Source organism: Podarcis cretensis (assembly GCF_951804945.1).
Source record: "Podarcis cretensis genome assembly, chromosome: 1".
Classification (NCBI taxonomy): domain Eukaryota; kingdom Metazoa; phylum Chordata; class Lepidosauria; order Squamata; family Lacertidae; genus Podarcis; species Podarcis cretensis.
The window spans coordinates 53,563,028-53,589,035 of record NC_137170.1 but is presented as its reverse complement, the minus strand read 5'-3'; the positions used below and the strand labels follow the sequence as shown (position 1 = coordinate 53,589,035).

The window sequence follows — 26,008 nt, the reverse complement described above, 5'->3', positions numbered from 1 at the left end:
TGAAATATATATACATAGCAGCATAAAACAGCACCTTGTTTGGGAAGCAACCATGTGTCTTGATGCTTGGAGTTATTTGCAAGATAAGAAGAAAGATGGAAATTGAACCAAACCCATCATCTTCTGAATTTCCAGGTAAGGATATATGGCTACTCCTTTGTTTTAAGTAACTACTAATATGCACAATCTCTCCGCTTTATTTTGGTGAACTTTGGCTAGGGGGCCATACATTTAGCAATCTTGTCGGGACCAGCTATAGGACCCAACCTTGGAGGTCACTCAAAAAGTCCTACCTCATTTTGCTAGTAAGTGATATGGAAATGAGAGAGTGATTTCCTTGTGTTCTCACGCTTCCTGTCACTCTGGAATAGAAAAATGGTCCTTCAAGCCTACAGGTTTCACATGGAAATTTCTGCATCACACCCTTCATGTATTATTTGCCGGATACGTTTTACCAAGTAAAAGTTATCTTTTCAACAAACCAACACATTGAACATTATTGTCTCATTCCAGCACAGGTTGGCTGCCTGTTATTTTAGACCACCTTCCTATAGTTTGTCTTCTCTTAAAACCATCTGAGGCCTACTTCTGTATGGCTGCCTCCTAGAGACTGTTTTCCCTTTTAAACAAATCTCCAGTCTTAGGTTTCCTGAGACCCTCATTCCAATAAGTTTCCTTATTGGCAATGCAAACATGTGAAAAATGAAGATTTGTGTGCTCCCAGTTTGCTTTTGCTTTGGGGTGAGGAATGTTGCGGAATTCCCACTGATAATTCCAACTCCTGATTTTTTCTTTCTAGGAGATAAAAAATTACTAAGGGAAAGATCAGAAAGAAATCTAGAAAACCAAGATGATATGACCTACCCCCTTGAGCTCACCACGTCAAAGCAAGGGAAGAGTTCCTACAAGCGCAGCTTTGAAGAGGTGTGTCTCAACCCCAAACGAAGAAGAAGAAAATAGACCTCATCTTCAAAGATGTTCTAGAGGCTTCCCTAGAGCCAACAAAGATGGAAGAGCACAAGGTGATAAAGAATTCTGCTCCTTCCACTAGAAAGTCCTCCAGATTTCAAGCGCGAGACGCCTCGGAAGGTGTGGGCCTGGTATTCATCACAGCTCTCCAAATCACAGTAGAGGCAGGAATGAGGGTGAGTGGAAAGTCCCCCGCAGCTCTAAAGACATTGGCCTGCTGGAAGATGAAGGGGAAGAGGCCTTGTCATTTAAAGTGAACAGCCCCACCGATCTGTCTCTGGCATCGACTCAGGATGATGCCTTGAGATCCCGACAACTTCATTGTGTCCCAACTGTGTACGGTTGAAGAAGAAGATTCGCGAGTTGCAGGCTGAACTAAACATGCTAAGATCTGGCAAGTTAGCCGAGGCACCTCTACTACCTCCTCAGGTACCTGAGTACCAAGCATTTTCATACCCCTCAGGTAAGTTGCACACAAGAAAAGTGTTCCTCAAACACTGTATAAGGAGTGCCATTTTGTTTGACATTCGTGACTAAATATGTTCCAGCATTGAGTGTTCTCAGATGCACCTGAGGTCTCGTTGGTATGTTTCATGAAACAGGAACGTAGTCCTCTGAGCAAGTGGTCTTGGGATTGTGACTGTAATGATGAAACATGATGTTTCTTTTCACTGTAATCAGGCACCTTCAATAAAAAAATTCCATTGCAGCGAATTTGTTTGCTGTATTCTTGATGCATTCCCTTGCAGGAGAAAGAACAGCATATTGTTGTTTTTGAATCTTACCTAGAAATTGCAATTGACTCTCTTATGTTGAATATGAAATATACTGGCTTGTGGCATGTGTGTGAAGTATGTCATTAATATTTTCCCTTTTTCTCTTATCTAAAGGATTTTGTTGGTTGAATGCAAGTGTGCATTTCTTTATGAAGCTCTTTTGATTTCATTCGGGACATGCTCTGTCATTGATGCCTTTTGTGAATATGAAAGTAGTCAGAATATCAGAGTGGCGTTTGCTACCCAGGCTTGCATGGACTCTTGGAAATTATGATTTTAGATAATGAGGGGGTCTCGGAATGTTTATAAACCAAAATTTACGCTAGTAACATGTTCATTTTTTGCTGCAAATGGCATGAGTAGCCAAGGGGGGCATGTGGGATAGTTGTCTAACAGTTTTGTGTTGTTTCTTACAACCCTACCTTAAACCTTCTCCATTTCCCCCTCATTTCTTTTCTTTCGCAGCTTCGGAAAGCATCATGTCTGTTCCCACCATCATGGAGGACGACGACCAAGAGGTGGATTCAGCAGACGAATCTGTCTCCAATGACATGATAACAGCCAAGACGAGCCTTCCAAATTGTCCGCCGTCACCAGGAGGATTCGGCGCTTCAAGCAAGAGTGGCTCAAGAAGTTTTGGTTTCTGAGGTACTCCCCGACGCTCAACGAAATGTGGTGCCACGTCTGCCGCCAGTATACAGTGCAATCCTCTCGGACTTCGGCTTTCATCATCGGCTCCAAGCAGTTCAAGATACACACAATCAAACTTCACAGCCAGAGCAACCTCCACAAGAAGTGCCTGCAACTTTACAGGCTCAGGATGCACCCGGAGAAGACGGAAGAGATGTGCCGAAATATGACTCTGCTCTTCAACACAGCCTACCATTTAGCGATGGAAGGCCGGCCCTATTGTGACTTCAGGCTCTTGCGGAACTACTGAGAAAGTGCGAGCTCAAAGTGGTGGATCAGTATATGAACGAGGGAGACTGTCAAATCTTGATCCATCACATTGCGCGAGCTCTTAGAGAAGATCTCGTCGAACGGGTCAGGCAATCTCCCTTCCTCAGCATCATTTTGGACGGGCAGAGCGACGATTTGCTTGCCGACACAGTTGCGGTTTACGTGCAGTATATCAGCAGCGATGGGCCTCCGGCCACTGAATTCCTCTCTCTCCAGGAGCTGGGCTTTTCTGCAACCGATAGTTACATCCAAGCGTTAGATAGGGCTTTCTCCGCCCTGGGAATCCGGCTGCAGGATGAAAAGCCGAGTGTTGGTTTGGGAGTCGATGGTGCTAACATCACTGCCAGCCTTAGAGCTAACATGTACATGACAATCAGAAAGACTCTGCCTTGGCTGCTCTGTCTGCCCCTTATGGTACACAAGCCGCACTTGGAGATATTGGATGCGATTAGTGGGAAAGAGCTTCCTTGCCTGGAGGAGCTAGAGAACAATCTGAAGCAGTTACTCAGCTTTTACCGTTACTCTCCCAGGCTGATGTGCGAGCTGAGGGTCACTGCTGCTACTCTCTGTGAAGAAACTGAGTTTTTGGGAGACATCAGAGCAGTGAAGTGGATCATCGGGGAGCAGAATGTCCTCAACGCTCTGATCAAGGATTACTTGGAAGTGGTGGCCCATCTCAAAGATGTCAGCGGCCAAACACAAAGAGCAGATGCGTCTGCCATTGCCTTGGCTCTCCTGCAGTTCCTCATGGACTACCAGTCAATTAAGCTGATCTACTTCCTGCTGGACGTCATTGCCGTGCTTTCGCGCCTTGCCTTTGTCTTCCAAGGCGAATACCTCCTTGTGTCGCAGGTGGATGACAAAATCGAGGAAGCCATCCAAGAGATCAGCAGGCTCTCCGATTCTCCCGGCGAGTATCTCCAGGAGTTTGAGGAGAGCTTTCGAGAAAGCTTCAATGGCGTGGCTGTGAAAAACCTACGGGTGGCAGAAGCCAAATTCCAGTCCATTCGAGAAAAGATATGCCAGAAGACCCAGGTGATTCTAGCTCAAAGGTTTGAACCTCGCAGCCGGGCATTTGTGAAAGCCTGCCAAGTGTTTGACCTCGCAGCTTGGCCGAGGAGCGCAGAGGAGCTTATGAGCTATGGCAGGGAAGACATGGTGCAGATTTTTGAGCACCTGGAAGCCGTGCCAACTTTTTCCACAGAAGTGAGCAGAGAAGGCATGGACCCCAGGGGGAGCTTGCTCATGGAATGGCGGGAACTCAAGGTGGATTATTATACCAAAAATGGTTTCAAAGATTTAATCGGCCACATTTGTAAATACAGGCAGAGGTTTCCTCTTTTAAACAAAATCATCCAGATCCTCAAAGTTCTTCCCACCTCCACAGCCTGCTGCGAAAAGGGGCGCAATGCCCTGCAGAGAGTGCGCAAGAACAATCGCTCTCGGCTCACCCTGGAGCAGCTCAGTGACCTTTTGACAATTGCTGTTAATGGACCACCTATTGCCAACTTCGAAGCCAAGAGAGCACTAGATAGTTGGTTTGAGGAGAAATCTAGCAATAGTTACACACTGTCTGCAGAAATGCTGAGCAGGATGTCCTCCCTGGATCAGAAGCCAGTGCTGCAGAGCATGGACCACGGGTCGGAGTTTTACCCTGATATTTAGCAAGGAATGCCTCTCGTTTAGAAAGCTGTTGAATCCCTTTTTTAAAGAAAAAAAATCAATACTCTAAGCTTTGATATAGTATATGAAATATATATATATTATATATGTATGTATGTAAAGCCCAACACTGAAAATTTAAAACTTATCTGATGGAAGCTAAGAGGGATTTTTATGAATGAGACAAGACTTAACATTTACTGACATCTTCAACCGTGGCAGCTGCAATGTAGGTGGCAACATTTCATTCTTCAGAATCATGTGCTGGGGCCATAGTCTATATTTTCAAACTGATGTTATAAGCTAGACGTGGCAGGCCAATGTCATCCTACTTCTCATTATGCTTCTGTGTGTATGTCTTCTCTCTTTCTGTCTCTCCTTCTCTCTCTATTTCTTTGTTAGTTAGCAACTGAGCCATTTCAGCCCTCTACTAATGACGCTTGGGATTTTTGAGCCCAGTGCCTACATTTTGGTATTTCTTTTCCAGCTTCCCAATTTTCACGTAGGCTAGAGTGGATTCTTGCAGCTTCTTCTGATGATCTGGTTCATTTTCTGTTGTTTCTGTCAATTGGCCCATGATGCCCCTTCCTTGGTCTTAACCACCGGTGGGCATTTTCAGTGTAAGGCAAAACCTTTTTTCTGCTACTCCTGTGAAAATTCTACTAACGATTCATGTATCTTACAATATTGATAGCATGTTCAGATGAAAATAGCATAATGCAGAAGATGGGGAACTATTGGGGTGGGGTGGGGTGTTTTTGCATTTATATTTTTATATAGTAGACAATGAGAAAAATTAAATAAAACTCTTTACTGAAAACCCGGGCTGCTGGAAGCTAGAGAGCCAACGAGTCAAAGCCCCGTAACAGGGCAGAGACTCCAGGGCTTAAAATATGTATGCTAATTTTATGTTATTTATACTCGGTCTTTATCATCATAAATGGGTTGTGTCTTTGTTTGGGTTTTTATAACAAGTGAAAGAAATGCCTGCCACGTTTCTGTGGCAGGGGATATCAATGCAAGATCCGTCGTTGATTGTCGTCACATGACAAGGTCCTCTTAGGGGTTCACATATCCTCCGTTGAGTAAGGTTTGAAGTTCAGTCATCTGGCAAAAGAAAAAACGGAATGCTGTGTTTATTCCTGTGAACTGCTTCTTTCAAAGGGGTGCATGGTATGGCAACATATTTGCAGCTCAAATAAACACATCTGTGGAGATTTTTTTTTTTTTTTTTTTACTACCCCAACGCTTCAGGTTAAATAAGCCAAAATGAGCACAAAACCTCCACTGCTGACTGTGCCTTGCCCTGCTAATATTGCAGAGGGCAGCACCACAACAATAATGGACAATCACAGGAATAAAATGATTTTTTTGCCTGGAACTACTAGGATGGCATGTTTCCAGAGGGACTAACCTTATGCCAGTTGGCATTGTTTTGGAAATACAGCAATGACGTCAGTTACACTGAACTTTTCCATATTCCCTCTCTCCACACACACCCTGCCATTTTCCTCCTGACCCTTCCTATTGGTCTTGGTGCTAAAGTATCTCTGGAACTGATGCTGCTAGCTGCTAGCTTTTCATTTATATAAATAGATGATTTTATTTTTTAAACCGTACGTTTCCAGTGGTAATGTAGCATGTTGTTAAAGCAGTCTCTCTTAGGGTATATCTGCACCAGCTTCCTTCACTGTGTCTTTTCCTCCTCCTCTCTTTTCGCTCGGTGGAAATGTCCCGGGAATAATCTTTTAGCATTGTTCCCATTCATGCGCGATTCTTATATCCAGGACTCAAAGCTCATTCCCTTCACCCTGCAACTGCTCAGTGAAAAACAAAGAAAACCCCAGATACCTTGATGTGTTGTCATACAAAAGAACTAGGGATAGAGGCTCCGTGCTTTGTGGCATCTCCATGGGATTGTAAAGCAGTTGGAGCTGTTAAGAGAACTCAGCCCGGCTGCCTCCAGACAAAAGGAAAGAGGGGTGGGAGGGAAGATAGCTGAAGGATTTAGTGAGTTGTCTTATGACAAATGCACAACAGTAGCATAAGAAGCGGCACATAGGCAAAAATAGAAAGATGATGGGTTGAAGCAGTGGTTTTCAACCAGTGTGCCATGGCACCCTGGGGTGCCTTGAATGATGGCCGGGGTGCCACGGGCAATACTGGCCTCTGTCCCTCTTTCCTTCCCGCCCTCCTTTGATGCCCTATCACGTCTCTGCCTCCCAAAGACTTGCACAATTGTTTGTTGCAGCAGCCCTAGCTGACCAAGGTGTGCTTCCCAGGCCGCTGTGGGACAGTGTGAGGAGGCACCTCTCTTTGGGGCAGGGGGGGGGGCAGCTCAGAGACTGCCTGGCGGACTCCCAAGGAGAGGAGAGTGGTGAGGAGGATGAGGAACACTGCACAAGGGACGGTGTTTAAAAAGCGCTGAGGGGCTTCTGGCTCTGCAGGCAAGGGGTGACACAACTGGGCTCCTGAGCCGCACAGGGGTGCCACTAAAAGAAAGCAGTTGGTCAAGGGAGCTGTGGTCCAAACAGGTTGAAAACCTCTGGGTTGAAGAATGAGCCAGAGGGAGGAGCTCTGGGGTAGGACAGTTGTAATTGTATGGGAGTTGGTGTTTTTTTTAAAAAATGTGGCACTGACTTCCATATGAAAGCAGGGGGTGGGAAGCAGGAATTGAGAAACTATCCTAGGCAATCAGGGACAGCAAACAAAATCAGGTACAGATTGCAGCAACTCTTTGTTCAGGAAAACAACAACTGGTGCAGATATACCTTTGGTCCAGCCCTCGCCGACTCGGTGCCCTCCTCCAGCTTTGGACCACAACTTGTATCAGCCCTGGCCGAAAGTGGAGAGCACGAGGTTGGCAAAGGCTGCTTTAGTCACTTCCACTGCCAGGGTTCATGCACTGCCTTCTCACTCCACACACAGATACGCACACACACACACACTTGATAAGTATCATTTTATGTTGGGCTTTAGAAATTCCTTGTCTGCAATATTACCTGCTTTGGGCTGATGGTAGGGAGTGAGACTGATGAGCACAGAAGGAAGATTTGTTAGGAAATGTTAAAACAGTTGCGTAGTTTTGATCATTTTTGACAGCGGTTAAGGCATCGTTGGTATTAACGCTACAATGGTAACTTAATGTAGAATGTTTTTACATAATGCTATTCTAAGCATAGAAACAACTGCTGGGATTTGGAGAGCCTTGGTGTGACCCAAGGCCATCTACATACCATGGGTGATGAGAGATTAGCATTGTCAGCATTAGTTTGCACAACTAAGAGGCTTCCACTCACCCTTGTGTTGGTTTACTGGTGATATTAACTCCAAGAGAGTGGGGGGTGGGGAGTATAAATGCTTTGCTACTATATTCTTACTGTCAGTGGTTTTTGGCCATTTTATAGGCCCTGTAAATTACGACCCAGCTGTCCCAATACTCATAATCTGGTTGCTTTAATTGGTTCATTTCAGATAAATAACATAGGCTCTGGTGGAAACGATGATAAGGCTGGATAAAGACAATTTTGGAATTTAGAAGACGGTTTGTTATTTGAAGCACTCCCGATATGTGCTAATGTTAGAGTGTGTACACTAGACAGTGCCTAAGGTGAATCCAACCACAATTTACATTCAGGAACCATTTCTGTATATGGTTTCTGAAACATTGTTCCTCAGACTGATAGCTCAGTCAGTAGAGCGTGAGACTCTCAGGGACGTGGGTTTGAGCTCCACGTTGGGCAAAAGATTCCTGCAATGCAGAGGGTTGGGCCAGGTGACCTTCATGGTTCCTTCCAACGCTATGATTCTGTGATTCTTAAAGTAGGAACAATTGGCCTAGGTAATCTGCATTTTGCTTTGCCTGTGATCCCTCTCTTCATTATTGGTCTGAAGAAGAAATACTTTGCTAGGACACGGGTTGTTTTTAGCCTTTTTGGGGAGAGATTAAGATGCTACTCATTAAATGTTCATGAGCTCACCTGCATAATTCCTCTTCTGTAGTTGCTTATATTCAGGAGATGTGTTCTTGTGCTCTGATGCTCAAGCATCAACGGGTTGCAGGAGGCGTAATATTAAATCACCTGTAGGGTATGTCTAGAATGTTGTGTAAATGGGCAAGAAAATGAAATATTTACAATGACCAGCATGCAGAGAACAGAAAATGGCACATGCTTCTGTGAAAGCTTCCTCTTCTCTCCCATTTTGGGGTTTTGTGTGTGTTTGTGTAAACATTTGGCCATACTGTAATACATGCAGAACACAATCCAGTTTAAATTAAGCAATTTTAAATCTTTGTTTCAGTGAAAGAGGCAATCAGGCGCTTAATTCACTCACATTAAAATCAGTGGTGCTTAACTGTGTCTGGGCCATATTTTACATCATCTGCCACTATTTCCCCCCATAGCGTTAGTAGTTTAACTATAAATAGATAATCCAGGTTGGTTAAAATGAGACTGAAATAGTCCGTGGCTTGGTTTACATTCACAGTCTTACCTGTGATGTTATACATGTGATAGGTTTCCACATCTGAGCTCCAAAATTACAAAACTGCTTATTGGTTTTTAATTTCATGTACAATCTCCCATTCAGAGTCCAAGTTCTCTCTATTCAATGAAAATGTATGAAAATGTTCTCTATCTGAATTTTTTTTACTACCAAAATACATCAATCACAGAGGTACCTTGGGTTAAGAACTAAATTCGTTCCGGAGGTTTGTTCTTAACCTGAAACTGTTCTTAACCTGAGGTACCACTTTAGCTAATGGGGCCTCCGGCTGCCACCACACGATTTCTGTTCTCATCCTGAATCAAAGTTCTTAACCCGAGGTACTACCGGGTTGTAACCTGAAGCATCTGTCACCCAAGGTACCACTGTAAACATGCCTGCATCTTTAAGCCCCTGAAAGCATGTTACACCTTGTAATGGACTGTTTAGTTAAATCAAAAGGTGAAAAGTATTACTAAAATAAAACCCTAGCTCTGTCGAAATCACGTCCACTTCAGTGAAGACATAATTTTATTATCTAAGATTTGGTTGCACACTTAGTAATTTGACCAGTTGTCAAGAATCCAACCTGTTAATGCTATGCAAAATGGTATTTGTTGGTATCCTGTTATGAAGAAAAAATTGGTAAATATTCTAAAGTACAGGGATAACATAAGGACTTGATGAGTGTGTGATCATACACATGTCTTAGGGTATGCATATCAGCAGCCAGGTAAATAAGAATGCTGGCTGAAGATTGCATTGCGAATGTTGTACTGCCAGGTAAAACAATGTTATATTGCTGTTGTGTATCACTTTTGCGAAGAGGGGGGCTGCTTCCAGCAGTTGTTTTGAACAGAATATTTGTCTATGCTCAGTTGCTATGATTTAGCTGTCTGTTTGGTCATAGTCAAACTAAATAGAGGCTGGGGGAAAAGGACACTAGAGGGCGTCTGGTGTTAAGACGTTTGTGGATGTGTAGCACAGCCAAATAGCACAAGAGAAAGAAACTATTGCCTGCGTTTGATGGTACTTCAAAATGCCTTGTATAGCTTTCTCCTGCAGTGTGGAGGAGATAAAAAGGAGCCCGGCTCAAGAGTATCCAATTCTAGGAGATCCAACTGGGATCGGGAATCCTGTCACATTCAGGCAATGGATGATGATGATTATGAATGTGTGATCTCTTAAATCTCTAAACCAGTGTTTCCCAAGCTTGGGTCTCCAGCTGTTTTTTGGACTACAATTCCCATCACCCCTGACCACTAGTCTTGCTAGCTAGGGATGATGGGAGTTGTAGTCCAAAAGCAACTGGAAACCCAGCTTTGGGAACCACTGCTCTAAATGATAAAAAGATACAGCTTGTAATGAAATGCTTCCTTCTTGCTGAGCACCTGATTGATTCATCTGTTCATATCTGTATCTGTACCTTAACTTGTGGAGTTCTAACTCTTAAGGGGGTCTCATTGCAGATCTCCCAGCTATCTTTTATAACTCAGGCTCTTCTACAGATGTATGTGTCTGTTTGTCAGAAACACACTAAGCCCGCACTGATGCTACCTTGCATGCAGACTGCCAGGGGTGCACAAAAGTCAAATTGCCATGGCCATCAAGCCAAATGCGACAGGGATTGTGGTAAGGAAACAGAAAGCCAAAGCTTCCTACATTAGCAAAGCACAGTGAGGACACAAGCATAGAATCATAGAGCTGTAGAGTTGAAAGGGACCCCGAGGGTCCTCTAGTCCAACCCCACTGCAATACACAAACAGTGCAGACGTATATGATTCTGGCACACTTTTGGGCTATCAGTTGATCTTTCTGTTAGCCAGTTGTCTGCAGTTCTGCTGGTCTGGACTCTCAGTGGCCATTCAGAGATACTGATCCCACTGCATAAACACAGCCACTAAAACAGAGCTTGCAGAGCCCGTGACCCTCCAGATCTCAACAGTCTACAACTCCTGTGGATGCCTGATCATTGCCTATTTGGGCTGGGGCTATGGGAGTTTTAACAATGTCTGCAGGGCCACAAGCTAGCTACCTCTGCAGAGAGAGGTCTTTCAGGTTATGTTTCAGCTAATGCTATGTTTCAGCTCATAAGATGGGCCTGTCATTTGTATAGCTAAGACACGCATTGGGTTAGTAGCACCCCTTGATGGCAAAAGTCTATCTCAGAAACAGTAGAATACCAGTACTATGCAATTCCTGTGTCCGTCTGGAGGCAAGTGAAATATGTATGCATGAAACCTGATTTAAGTCTGCAATGCATCCTCTTGAAAGGGGCGGCCTAAGGGGCAGATGTGAGCCTTGAAAGTCCTGTTGCTTCCATTGGGATTTCATCGCACCTGACTTCCTCTGGATTGCCCTCGTTTGGCATTGACCCAGTTAAATTCAAGCACTTTTAACATTTCACTGATTTTCAAGGGGAAATTCCCATTAAAGCCAGTGGGGCAAAGGACTTTGGCTAGACATAATCTATATACAGCACGTCCCTATATAGCAACCCATGTACAACACATGATGTAAGAAATGAATCCACATGCCTATATATCACTATATAAGACTGTATATTTAGATATGTATCTGTTTTCAATAGATATAAATATGAAATTTAGGGAGAAAATAGGTTGTCCTATTGCAAATGAAGGCCCTGCACTTTGGGGAGAGGCATAAAGTACTTAAGGCTAAAATTTTGCTGGTAAGCATGGCAGCATGCCAAATGAAGCCTATGATAGCAATAGTGGGACCATCTTGCAATGGATGCGGGTGAACATTTCATCTGTGTTGTGTGTTGACACGGACAGTAAATGCCTTTAGCTAAGACGTATCTGACCCAGTTGCGCACTTTCCCCCTCTGCTTGTTTTGACTTTCTGAGTGCAGGCTGAAATGTAGCTTGTGCTCTCCCCCACCGTTCCAGTTTGTATTGTTCAATGGCCAGCAAAGCAGAACGGTCCGATGAATTTGGAGTGGAGTCCCTGGAGGCGGAAGGCCGAGTCCCATTGCCATCAGTGAGCGGTACTTGATGCTCTGTTTAGAGTAGGGATGCAGCGTTCATTTGAACAAGGAACAGAGTGCAGTCGAAGAAGAGGAGAGATGGGTGGCATCCCAGCGGCTGTTGGACTCCATCTCCCATGGTCATCAGTGATCGTGAGAGCTGTAGTCCTGCAGTAGGTGGAGAGCCACAGATTCTCCAGCCTCAGTACATGGCGAGGAGGTTTAGCACAGGAAGAAAAGCTCTGAGTGCAGTGATTAAAATAGGTAAATTGATTTAGCTGGGGAGTCGGTGCAGCTGTATTGTTGCTCCTCGGCTACTACCATCCTGTCTGGCTGCTTTTCAAAGAGCTGCTGCTTTTTTCATTGTTAAATGAGCAAATCAGATAGCTTTCAGGGTGGGCAGTGGAGTTGTGTCATTAGAGAATACTGCAGCCTGAATGCTCATTTTTATTTTTATTTTATTGGTGTTGGCAATGAGGCATTATGACTAGACCACTCCAGCAAAACAATGTTAATGTGATGATATCCTTTTTAATATGAATGGCAGATCCAAGCCACCGTTTCCGGTGACCGTCCTTTGTGAAATATGTGTCGAGAGGTCTTCCAGCTGGACGGCCTCTTGCTTTGCTCTGGTCAAAGCCATTAGGATGAAGTTAGCACAACTACTTCATACCAGGAAGAGGCGGGAGGATAAAATGGTTTTGGACTTCCCTCCATACAGACACTATGTAATGACTTGCGCAAGTTTTTTGAGAAAGACAAATATTACTGCTATTGGGGGCTCGGGGTGGGGGGTGAATGTGGGAACAGTTTTTCCTCAACCGACTACTTGCACTGACTGGTGTTGCGCAGCTACACATTTAGAGAGCTTGTGCCACACACACACACACACTCTTATGGTGATGATGCAGGCAATGTGCGTCAGGCCTTTGTCGCCACCACACAACTCTGGAAACCCACCTCAGTTACAAACCTGGCCTACCTGAACCTCTGCCCCCTGCCCCCCAATCAAGCTTCAGGACTGTAGAGTGTAATCCCATAGAATAACAGCTACCTAGAAAACGTGATCCTCAGGACTGAACCTCATGGATAAGTTACCTTCTCATGGCTACTGGACTCTTTACCAGCCTGCAAGCTGCCAGCAAGGCACCCTCGCTCTGTAAAATATTTTTTTTTTTATAAAATCTGTCAGGCACTTCACCTCATGTATAGAAAAAACCTTCCCAGCCACTGCTGGGGAGACACATCACTCAAACTGTAATTTTAGAAATGCAACAGGAGGGCTGTCGGACTTCTCCTTTTCAGGCGTCCCCACAAACTCACTTTACGAAGAATCGAGGAGGTGTGTGAAGATAACCTCCTCGCATTTTGCCTTTCCCCCCTTTCCCTTCACAACCCCAGTCCCCAACTGTTAGCTTGAACCATGCACACATGTAATTGAGGGGAGGGGGAGAAACAATCTAGAAATCTTATTATTACATATGTATTAAAATGTTAATATCACACTTTTTCTGACAATGTTTTAAAGAAAAGAAAAAAAAGTTATTACTTTGCGGACTGTGCTTTATAGTACCTGTGTGAAAGAGGCTAGGACACTGGATACGAATAGAGCTATGTTGATATATCCCTAGTATGTACACGAGAACTTTCTTTTTGTCATACATTATACTTGTAATGTAAGATGATTATTAATAAAAAAAGAAACACTTCAGTTTATCAAGGCGGGTGGTCCGTGTCTTTATTAATGACTCGAATGAAAACAACTGAGCCTGCAGAAGAAGAAGAAGAAGAAGAAGAAGAAGAAGAAGAAGAAGAAGACTTTGCAGGCAACTGTAACCAAGTTACTTATGGGAAGATCATTCATAATTTGCCCTCAAGGGCCCCCCAGGCAGAGGCCAAGGTGCCTGCAGCGGCCAAGAATACCAAAGAGGCAAAGGGAGAGAAAGCCACGGTTGACCAGGGGTCCAAGCTCCCCAGAGCCAAAGGGGGGGAGGAAGGGGGAGAATCCAGCCAGCCGGGGCCCCAAGGAGGCCTGAGGGGCCAGATTCCGCAGGGAGGGCAGGATGGGGGCACATGGCTGTCCAATGCGGCACCCTCCATCCGCCTTGTCCAAGGGAAAGGAGACCCCTTTTATGGTGGGGGCTGCCCCTCCACCTCTGGCACAACGTTCCCATTTATGAATGGACTATTTATGAAGCAAAGACCCTGTTTTTAAACACCGTGTCATTTTCCAATAAAGTTCAGAATGCCCCCCCCCAAAAAAAAAAATTGCCCTCAAGAGTAGTTTGGCACACCTTGTTCATGGCCCCCTCCCATGCAGTCCTACATAACAGGGTGGATGCTCTTCAAAGTCCTGTCCCTGATCCTCCATGTGTTCTGGTTGCTAGCGCCACTAAGGGCCAAACTGTGCCAGGCTTAATGTGTCACCTACAGCTACATTTCCAGTTTTTCTATAATTGCAGGTGTGCTGGAGGGAAAGTAGAGGTTTATCCCTTCGCTCCCTAGCCACAATCAAGAGGAAAATCTCCCCCATCATGCATACAGCTGCAAGACTTAGTAAAAAAATCCCTGTGGTTATCAAAGGAGAGAGGAGATATATTTTGGGGCGGGGGAATAAACCTTCCTTACCTGCTGCGATTCTGATAACGATCATAAAGCTCCATGCACCAGTACTGTGCCTAAAGGAAAACTTGAGCTGTACACAATGTGTTGAGCATAGTTCATTTGGCCCTCAAAACAGGCATTTCCCCCTGAACAGAAGTACTGTGAGTGAACACCTCTCCCCCCTGGCTTTTGACCCTTGAGATGGATCTATTTTAGAACCTGGCCTATTATTGTGGATGTGAATTTATTCTAAGCTTTAAAAAAAAAGACTGAATGGCAGTAAGAAGTTGAAATGATAAAAATAACTAAATAACGTTGACATATAAAGTCCTCTTTGCTACCTTGACTGTTTCGGCTATTTGGACATTAGTTGCGCTGCAGAAGGCGTGCTGGGGAGACCACACATTACAAGGAACGCAAAAATAACTTTTGCTAGGTTTTAATAACAAAAACAAAAACTCCTTTTACAATATATCAGTAAGTATGACCCACCCACCAGGGTACTGAGAGAGCTAGGTGCTGCTCTTTATATACTATACCCAACAGCTTAATTAACATAACTTAACAGCACCTGCTATACTGCTTCACAGCTGTAAAACTAAGTCACGTTATTTGCTCTGGACCTTAAAGAGATACACATCTTGTGGAACAATAATGAACCTTCAGATTTAAAGAGACCATTCAACAGACCGGTCTGCAGCAGTGCCCACCAGGAATTGCTTCTTCTCACCCTGCTTAGTAGTTAGGGCTGTGGCTCAGTTGTAGAGCACAGGCTTTGCATGCACGTTCAGTCCCTGGCCTCTCCAGGTACGGGCAGAGCAAAGACTTCTGCCTGAAATTTTGGAGAGGTGCTGTCAGGCAATGACAACATCAGGCTGATGGACCAATGAATAATAATAGTAATTGTAATAATTTATTATTTATTCCCCGCCCACCTGGCTGGGTTTCCCCAGGCACCCTGGGTGGCTCCCAACAGAATATTGAAAGCACCTTCCTATGTTCTTACGGTAGATATTTTTTTAGTCTCTCTGCTGATGGATGTTGTCATGTAGGCTGGCTTCCAGCTGCAGTGACTCCTTGTTCCAGATCTATAGAGATGGGCTCTCCAAAATTCACCTCCAAAGATATCCCCCTCAGTGCCACAAGTGGCTCCAGGGATGCTTTCAGCAGAGCCTGTCCAATTAAGGGGTGTATAAGTCTTCTTATATGGGTTCACCCCCTGAAATCTTTTCTAAAGCTCCCCGGACTAAAACAGCATCAAAGGCTTAAGCACCTTCTGATATCAACTACCCCAACACGATGTGCTCAGGTGTACAGCAAGCAGATTCTGGGGATGGCTAAGTTATTGGTCAAGCAGGTGTTAACATGCCCTGCTGAAGATACCAAGCCCATTTGGTGAGTGACATGAGTTTATTCCTCTGGGCCCAATTCTAGTAGCACAGGATCTCCTGGAAAATTGTGAAAGACATGTGGACAAAACCCATATCATACGTCATTGCTAGAAAGCTGGAAACAATGTCCTGTTTACAGTGGTAGACTTGCACTGTTGTCTTGTATGTACCTGCAACTACTGCTCTTCAAGTGGCTGTCAGTGCAGTGACACAGACTACCCATCTTCCCCATGTAGAGGCTTTGGGGGGGGCTATAAATTGTGGCAAGGGTGGGGAGCATTTTTCACCCCCAAGGGCTGCGTTTCTGGGCAACGCTTGGAGGACCACATGCCACTGGTGGGTGAAGTTAAAGACCAAAGTGAACATGACCAGAAATGTGGTTTTTGCCATAGGCTAGTTTCTGGACAGACACACACACACACACACACACACACACACACACACACACTTTCTCCATTCAGGCAAGCAAGGAAGCATCCAGCCTCAAGGACACATTCCAGCAAAGCAGAGCCATTCAGGGGGTGTCTTGGGGAAACGTTCTCAGGGCAGGATAGGGGTGGGTTTTAAATGCAATAAATATTTTTTTCAGTTTTGGATTGGTGAATGTAGTTGTAGACAGGAAGCGCACACCTATGTGTGCATCTGTCTCTTAGTAGCAAATGCTTTTTTGTCGTAGTGGGAGTTTTGAACCAGCACTCAACCATTTAGAAAGGGGCAGGAGTACACATCATGGTGCCCTCCAGACGTTGCTGTACTACAACTCCCACAATCCCTTGCCTCAGCAGCTTTTCACCACTAGGGGGCTTGTTTTCTCATAATAGCCTTTACCCTCTTGACTGGATCCTCCTGGAGATGGAACACAATGAAACCTCATTTACTAGCTCTCTTCCTATCACGACCCTTTATTCCATCAATGCATTGTCTCCCCGCCCCCGGCCTTGAAAGTGCGAGGCTGTCTGTTATACAGAAACAGCTTTTTGATATCTTCCAGCACCCTCTAATCATGAACAAACTGATTGGTGTTAAAACTGCCTTGAAAGGCCATATTCTATTGAAGACAGGAAGAACCCATTCCTTTCGTTCAACCCTGCATTGTCTCTTATCTGAGGTGGTAAAGCACAGCAGAAAATAATCTTGTACAGCATTAAGCCAGGCACCAGCTGTGAAGAGAATACACATGTAAAAATGAAGGTATGGCTCCTCATTAACTGATGGAGTTTTTTCATCTACTCTTTTTAATAATGTCTCTGTTTACATGGCTTTGCTTCTATATTTATAGATATTGATCCAAGAAACAATACAAAGAAATAACAAGACAGCTGCTTGGGTAAGGAGTTTTCAATTGACATTTCCAAGGGAGACGGAGTGCTGTGAATTTTCTGTTACTGAAGCTAACTTGTTTCTATGGAGATAGTAACTGCCCTCTCCATCTCCATTTCTCCATCTCCCCTTCCACATTTCCTTGAATCCCAAGAGGCAATAGCTAAAGGGCAGTGGATACACTGAGCAAACTACACATTCCTGCATATACACAAAGTCATGGGTGGAGAACCTTTTTTGGTTCCATGGGCCAGTTCCTTATCAGGATCTGCCTTGCAGACGAAATTTGGCAGGTGGGTGGGATTGCCCTCCTGTCACAATCCCTTTTGCTCTGCTCTTAAAAGGGACACGAGTGGTGCTGTGGGTTAAACCACAGAGCCTAGAACTTGCCGATCAGAAGGTTGGCAGTTCGAATCCCCGTGACGGGGTGAGCTCCTGTTGCTCGGTCCCTGCTCCTGCCAACCTAGCAGTTTGAAAGCACGTCAAAGTGCAAGTAAATAAATAGGTACCGCTCCAGCGGGAAGGTAAACGGCGTTTCCGTGTGCTGCTCTGGTTTGCCAGAAGCAGCTTAGTCATGCTGGCCACATGACCCAGAAGCTGTACGCTGGCTCCCTCGGCCAATAAAGTGAGATGAGCGCCGCAACCCCAGAGTCATCCGCGACTGGACCTAATGGTCAGGGGTCCCTTTACCTTTACCTAAAAGGGAAGTGGGGTGGGGTTTGCAAAAGCCTTTGTGAGTCTCCAGTCCCTCCTTTTAAGATCGGAGCGAGGAAGGACTCAAAAGGGAAGGAGAGCAACTCACAAAAGCTTTTGCAAATCTTTTCCCTCTTGCCTTTTAAATCCTTGAGACTTGGAAAGGAACCTTCCGCCTCCCTTTGCTTTTCAAGTCCCCGGTGTGGCCAATCTTAAGGGGCAGGGAGACTCGGAAAAGATAAAGACAAATACATGCTGTCTGAATTCAAATGAGGAAAATATAAAGTCAGGAGTAAGCAAAGAACAAAATTGAATTAAACACCACTGTCAGAGCTGCCCGAGGTCCCAGCTCACAAAGGACCAACGCCAGTTCTTGTTATATACAAAAGTCTTTATTGAAGATCAGTTTCGATTTCAAAGCCGCGGCGTGCTGCTCTACGTCTTGGAGTCTAGACCGCTGAAGCTCCGTCTGAATCTCCACCCCCCAGACACCAGTTTAAGACTCTAGCCTTGCTCCACCTCTTCCTTTGCTCTTTCCTCCTCTGGGTCCGCCTGTCCGCTGGGGTCTTGCCCTTTCTGGACTCTTCTGACGCTGAGTCCCCTGAGTCTTCCCCCTCCCTCCGGCGGGCTTTAGGACCTGGTTCCCAATCCGGGTTTCCTGCTGTGCCGCGCACCTGTACATTCGAACTTGGCGCGCGCGCCCAGCCGGCAACCTTCCTCCTGACCGTTACACTGCTCCTGTCACTGCTTCCCCCTTCGGAGAGGCTAGCTGGACCTGACCTCCCCTCCGTTCCCTCACTCTGCGATGGAGGCGTGGCCAGCCCTGACTCATCTTCTCTCCCTGCTGAAGGAGAAGCTGGTCCTGACACATGGGACTCTTCCCCCCCACTACGCTCTGGTGGAGGAGCTGGTCCTGATCTCTCGCTGCTGCTTTGGGAGTCCCCGCTGGCCCCTTGCTTCTGGTGTGTCCCCCCTGGGACCCCCCTTGCCCTGGCCGTCGGCGCCCCCCTCTGGGAATCTTCTGATTCGCTGGAGAAGCTCATGGAATCTCTCGGGCCACTCTCATACTCCCCTATACTGCCCTCAGATTCTTCCCCTTCGCTCTCCATTTCCTCTCTCCCCTGTGCCTCTGCTCCTGAGCCCCTGACAACCACTAATCCCAGTTCAAGATCCAGTAAGCAGGCAAAGCAGGTCTAAAAAAGGCAAAGTGGTAAAGCAGATAGTACCCTGGATAATTCCATGAGGAGTCTGAGGCTACCTGGGCCTCCAGTGATAGAGCTGAATCCAAAAATGGCCCCAAACTGCATTACGGCAGGCAGTTGACAAATTTCTCAGACATGGGAACCACTTGCGTCTGTCTTGCTAGAATTCAAACTCAGCTTATTTTCCCTCATCCATCCCACTGCTGCATCCAGGCACAGTCTTGCTTCATTCAGATGTTATGGAAAAATAGGGCTGAGTGCCACCAGCACCTGATGGCACCTTGCCCCCAAACTCCTAATGACTACTCCCAATGGCTTCATGTAGATATGAATAGCACTGGGGATAGACTAGTGTCCTACTGTTACGTGGTTACATAACAGCACCCCATAGTTCAACCATGAGGGAAATGAGAAACACTCTCCTACTGTTACATCCTGAACTAGGTCCCATTGGTAGAACCAGAACCACTGAAATACAGTGCCCCCAGTTCCACAGGGTAGGTTCAGGAGGATGTTGTGGTCCATAGTATCACAAGCTGCAGAGAGATTGGGAAGCAGGAGCAAGGTCGCGCTCCCCTTGTCCCACTCTCTGCAAAGATGACCCATCAGGGTGAACTAGGGTGACTCACTGAACCCAGGCTGGAACAGATATACAACGCCTAAATTGTCTGTCATGCCTACCTTGAAAAAATGAAATTACTGTCTAGAATTACCAGGCTCTACAATTATTTCTCTGAAGTCCAAGTTACCAATTGAATATTTAACTATGTAAAGAATATAAAGCACTAGGTAAAAAGTTAAAGGTAAAGGACCCCTGGAAGGTCAAGTCCAGTCAAAGGCGACTATGGGGTTGCAGCGCTCATCTCGCTTTCAGGCCAAGGGACAGACAGCTTTCTGGGTCATGTGGCCAGCATAACTAAACCACTTCTGGTGCAATGGAACACTGTGACGGAAGCCAGAGCACACAGAAGCGCCGTTTACCTTCCCGCCTGGAGCGGTACCTATTTATCTACTTGCACTGGTGTGCTTCTGAACTGCTAGGTTGGCAGGAGCTGCGACAGAGCAATAGGAGCTCACCCCATTGCATGGATTTGAACCACTGACCTTCCGATCGGCAAGCCCAAGAGTCTCAGTGGTTTAGACCACAGCACCACCTGCGTCCCTACCACGTCTGGTAGATACATTGGTAAGGCCGTCTCCCCAAGAGAGTGTTGTCTGTCAGTGATAGTATCTGGACTTAAGTGCCGATTCAGAATTGTTGAGAAAGGCCTGTCTGCTATGTCTACATTGGTGTTTAGCTACTTATAGTGTCTACAGGCATAAGCAATGTGGTGCTCTCCAAATATTGTTGGGCTAACCATCTCTAACCATTGGCCTTTCTGACTGGGACTGATGAGGTCCAATAATGGGGTCTGAAGGGCACCATGTTGGTTAACCGTGGTCTACAGAGTGCCTATATCCCCAGAGCCAGGTACAGTTCTGAAGCATGCATCTATGATCGTTTATCTTTAGATCTGCTTCTCACTCTTTGGCAGGTTCATCAGGAGACATCAGTATATAACATGACAAATAGCTTACAATGAGGCAGCTCCATCTGGTCCGAAAATACAGAAGAGAACTACAGTAATTGCCAGATTCCAACATCAACTTCTCTGCTGTTTATAGATGTGAAGGGGGTGGGGGAAGCCTGCCAGGAATATTGTTCTTTGTGGTTTGGCAACCTTCTTACGTGGGTGTCACTAGTTATGTGCCTGTGGGTACATGTTTGGTCCAATTTCTTCCCCCTTCCCCACCACTGAAATTAATTTTGAAAGAAGCATTCTGCTGTAGCCAATAAAATAAGTTGTGTTGTGTTGTGTTGTGTTGTGTTGTGTGTGTATGTGTGATGCTTATGGCAGTCTTGTTGGTTTTCAAATGCTCCCATGGGCCCAAACAGGTTGGCAACCCACACTCTTAGATGCCTTGACACCTACAATGTTTTAGGCTCAGAATGCCTTGATCCGGATTAATTCCAATCTTCAAATGTGGGTAAATGCGAGGGGCTTCATTTTTTCAATGTGTTGCATTATCACTGCAGTGATCTTGGATCATATAACTGGCTGATGCAGATAACTGTTCAGCCACTCATGAAAACAGTTTTTCTAAAGTATGACTGATGCACTGTGGGCAGAGCTGGGAGGGCATCCAAATAAAAAGAACAACTCATTGATCCAACTTTTGTATTATTTATTCGTGGTTGAATGTTGTTGTTTGTGCAGTAAAATTAGACACCAAGTCTCATGCTTTTATTTTGTACTTTGAACAGTGAATACGACAACAGCAAATATTTGTTTTTGTACAATAAAGATATCATTAATCCATAGAGTTGGTCCACATGATCTTTCCTCTGAGCCTGGCTATGGCATTTTAATTTATTTGTCGTCGTCCCCTTCCTTTGAGATTTTATTACACAAGTGCTAAGGATTATGTGCTATTTACATCTAATTCTTCACACTGTGATGGAACAAGCTTTTGAATCTGACAGCATGTGCCCCCAGAATTTTGAAATTAGCTTTATCCTGACACATCCCAGACAGATCTTCAAAAATGCAGATCCAACAAGGCAAAGACATAGCACCTTGTTGCCCTTATAAAGGTGAGTTGGCTGGACTTGGTAAATCTGACTAAAGTGGCCTTTTTGGCATTGAATCTGCACAATGCACTTTTACAGATGGTAAATGAACTTCATGTACAGGACACTGAACAGCAAGGCATTACATTACAAAGCAGAAATAAATACAAGTGAAACCAGCATTTTGAGGTGACCTGGCTGGAGAAGATCTAACAGAAAGTCACACCACAATGTTAATTACAATTCTCATCGCCATCAATAATGGACAAGGCAGCTGGTTAATGTGGAAAGAAGTGCTCAGTCTGGCCAGTACCAGGGTACTGCAGATGCTGTGCTTATCCAACAGGGTGAAATGAAGCATCCATTCATTGACAGTCTTCCTGTAGCAGACTCAAGTGCTCTGGCAATCTTCAAACCAACTTGCAGTTAATGTTGTTAAAGACACCATACCTGTTCTCCTATGTGCTCACATCATTTGGCATAAGGGCCACAACTGGGTAAACCTTGTGCCTTTGTGCTTGAATTTGCACCCAATCTCAGCACTGTGCTCTCCCTGGCAATTGCCTGCATCCTCTCTGTGGCCCAGCTCTGTGGTTGTTGGACCCTTGCAAATAATACACGTGTGCTTTAGCTGCACCACCAGAAATCTCTAGTTGGGTCGTAGTGTTTCAAGTAGACTGGCAGTAAACCTCTCCGTGTACTTTTCAAATACTGGATGTGCTTACCCCTCAGCTGATATAATTCTATGCTGTTGGGTTCTAAAAAGTATTACAAAACTCACAAGGAAGCTACATCACAAGTAAAGATACTGGATTGGGTTCCTTGTCCTTGAATTGTGAGCCCTACAGACAGGAAATAGCTCTCCACTGTTTTTCATTATCTTCATCTGACAATGTTCCACTTGTTACCCCATACAGTGAATATGTACACCAAAATAAAGTTAAGTGGTGAAGCCAAGGTAGTTCAGGAATATTTGCTGATGTCCTTACTGGATCAGGCCTCCCTGCATGTCTCCTAAAAGGTAGTCTTTCTGTGAAGCTATGTCAACTCCCTGATTGAGGGAGGTGCATGGGTTGACTTCAGGCCCCTTCATTTCCTTCCTTGACCTTCTTCCCTCAAGAAATGATTTGCACCTTCAGAAGCAAACATGCCAATAATCCGTCTGTCACATTTTCTTCCTGTCTCATAAAACTAGAACACGGGGTCATGTAAGGAAGGTGAAGGGAGGGAGGACCAGGAGAGACGAAAGGAACTTGGCAGGGGGTTGGACTTGATGGCCCTTGTGGTCTCTTCCAACTCTATGATTCTAAGGAACTAGCACCTGGTTCCTCTCACAGCACATGGTTTAGTTATGGGATTGGCTACCACAAGATGTAGCTATTTACACCCACTTGGATGAATTTAAAAGAGAATTAATCACATTCATGGAGAGTAAGGCTATCAACAGTCATGATAGCTGTATCTTACCTCCAGTATCAGAGGCAGTATGCTGCTGGGGACCAAGCATCAGGAGAGGGCTATTGCACTCATCTTCTGCTTTGCATTTCTCATGGGTATCTGGGGCTCTTATAGGAACAGGATGCTGAGCTTCCTATATTTGTAAGCGCACGTATTTGAGCCCCCGTCTCTTAACCAAAGGCTTATGCAAATATATTCTATGTGCCATGACTCACCTAACTGATACATCTGTTGACAAGTTCTTCAAGGCAATTAAAAATGCAAAACAAAAACAAGAAAAGCCCCAACTTAATTATGCACCTATCTTTTCCAGGGACAGACGGTAGCGACTGGAGTTCTATAGCAGCTTTGGAAATTTCATTTTGAAGCTAGCATAATGACGCCGATCAATCTCTCGTTTTAATGTTCCCAGTTAGAGCAAAAGAGAGAACGGGGGTTGGAGCCTTGGTATGCAAATGTTGAGAATTAATGCAGTACCCAAGGTCTCACAGGAGCAGCTCACACAGACAAGATAGTATGTAAAACAGCAGCTCATATCCAGTAGCCAAATTAAGCTGCTTTTTTAAAAAAGTCTTATCAAAATATATAGCTTCACAGTCCAATCGTTTTAATTAAAAGCTCAGTGATGTCTTCATTTGTCTCTTCCCACTCCTAGAATCCCATAGCCCTACAATGGCACATGGAGTTGGTTATTGCATTTGCAGAAAGCATACATTTAATGTTGGTCTTCTTAAAAACCTCAAGAGTTGAGATCCCACAACCGCAACACAAAGAGACTCCACTCTTTAATACTGCCTTAAGAATCAGGAGGAGGTCAAATGGGGTGGTGTGGGTGTGGGTGTGCAGGTGCACATTGGGGTTTGGAAGGTTTTTGTTCGGGGGGGTGCATATTTCTATAATACACTGCAGGGAAATTGTAGCTACTGTGCAGAATATCACGTTCCAGATCCTTTCCCCAGTGGCCACCTAATGGTTACATCAATAATAAATAAAGATGAAATAATAGTTCATGAAAGTGGCATGAACATAGTACTGGTGATATGAGCTGTCCCACATGTGTATTTTCAAGGGCTTTAATGAATACTTAGGAATCCTACTGCTTCTTCAGTTCATGCACATGGCTACAATTCATAAGTTGTACTTTTCCATGGGTTGGGCTTAGAATAGGGCAGCTCTGTCTGCCCATAAAGTATCGCAGCTGCAGCCCTGACTGCCAGACTCAAACACAATCCCATCGCGATGTGGTTTCTCCCCACCCCACCCCCTAAAGCACGATGGATAGTGCTATGGCTTCACTACAGTCTGAACTGGATCTTTCTACTGTTCAGCTACCTGCTGGCTGGTAGTGTGTTTGTTAAATCATTCAAATGTTAGCCACTGGGTTATGGAGAGACCACATATAAATACACCAAACGAACAAAACTGTTCAGGAATGATCACCAATAGGGGACCTCCTACCCACTCTTCTGCCACTGTTAGTTACGATTCTGCACTATTGTCAAAGTTAAGAAGGGGTGGACTGCTAGAAACCCTGCTCTGTTTCTGGCACTCTGCAAGCCAAACTGGAGATAAGGGCAATAAAGAAAAAAACAGACTGCTTAAGAGAGGACTGTGCCACAGATGCTGCCTTTGTGTCCCTCCTAGCCCCCAAGCTAGACAGGATACTCTGCAAGTACATCTTGCATAGCACTATCCCCCAATAAAGAGGGCAGTGGAAGGAGGCCATAGAATGGGTTTTCTTGATATTCTTTCCAGCCTGGAGCAGCCAATATCTAAACACTGGGAGACAATGCCTCTGTTTTCTGTTATATTCCTCTTCAGCTGTAGTGAGTTGCATCAAAAGCCCTCTTCAGGCATTCGTAATCTGTGTATCGTATTCCTGTGAGGGGAGGCCAAAGGGACAAGTGTCCTTCTCACCCTCCATAAGTTGTGTGAAGTGGCAAGACTCCTGGATTCATGGAGGCTCTTCCCACATAGAGGTTCTCCACAAGGATGCTTATCATGGTGTACAGATTATGAATGCCTGAAGAAGACTAAAGAAGACTCTGATTTTGACCCTGAATGCACAATGTAAAATGTTCATGTATCTGAAAACTGACAGGGCAACTAAAAACTAAAACTAATAGAATGGCTTTTCCACCTTTATTATTTGTTTTATAAGCAAAATATTTCTGCTTGAATGATTATATTAGACATTTCTGCAGAGCGAAGCCAGCTCTTTGTTTTGGAGATCCGCTGAGGAAAAATACAAGCAGATACCTTTGTCTAACCTGAAATGTTTGATGACATTCATGCTTGAGCAAAAATACTTTCCTTCCAACTGTTTTTCCAGGTGTTCCAGTCTGAAATGTGTTCATAAGCACTTAAACAATGACTAAGGCCCTCATCAACATCTTCCCTTGGGCTTATTATTTATAGTTCCTCCAGTCAGCCCTAGAATCTTCCAGGGGAAGCTGACAGCTGAGAATATAAAGAACTGCAGGAAAGATATAAGCTTCTAAATTAATAATAGCAACAATAATAAAATACTACAGTGGTTACCTGACCTCCCTGGATCCTACACAAGCTTCTCTTCCTTACCTCCAATACTTTCCCATAACTTTGCACCTCAGAGCCATTCCTCCCATTAGGCAGTGTGAGGCAGCTATCTTTGGAGGGTGAAGGGAAGCAATGGCAGCCCTCTCTAGACATTTTTTGGAGTCTCCTCACTCCCTCCTCACTTCCAGCTTCACCTGCTGAAAAACGGAGCTGTCCATGTAATGTAACTTGTGCCATACTCTCTAAAGCTAGCTAACCTTCTGTCCCCAGGTATGCTGAAGGACTCTGTCCCATCACCAGATTAAACTGGTGCTCTGGTCAGCTTCTGTATATGGAGGGGAGGGAGCATG

General features: G+C 44.9%; 1 protein-coding gene and 1 long non-coding RNA gene across 2 annotated transcripts in view; one reads left to right on the top strand and one right to left on the bottom strand.

Moving 5' to 3' along the window:
* The window catches only part of PRDM11 (PR/SET domain 11), a 53,019-nt gene extending 39,462 nt beyond the window's left edge, over nucleotides 1-13,557 (top strand). The window contains 6 exon segments of the mRNA XM_079996091.1: nucleotides 800-919; nucleotides 922-1,223; nucleotides 1,318-1,432; nucleotides 2,211-2,306; nucleotides 2,309-2,665; nucleotides 2,668-13,557. Of these exon segments, the coding sequence (XP_079852217.1) occupies nucleotides 800-919; nucleotides 922-1,223; nucleotides 1,318-1,432; nucleotides 2,211-2,306; nucleotides 2,309-2,665; nucleotides 2,668-4,370 (2,693 nt within the window). The 3' untranslated portion in view covers nucleotides 4,371-13,557.
* Nucleotides 13,558-21,262: 7,705 nt separating this feature from the next.
* On the bottom strand, nucleotides 21,263-26,008 carry LOC307202875. Its single transcript, XR_013833041.1, has 2 exons — nucleotides 22,978-26,008; nucleotides 21,263-22,914 (listed from the first exon to the last, which is right to left on the bottom strand). It is a non-coding gene; the product is annotated as an uncharacterized lncRNA (long non-coding RNA).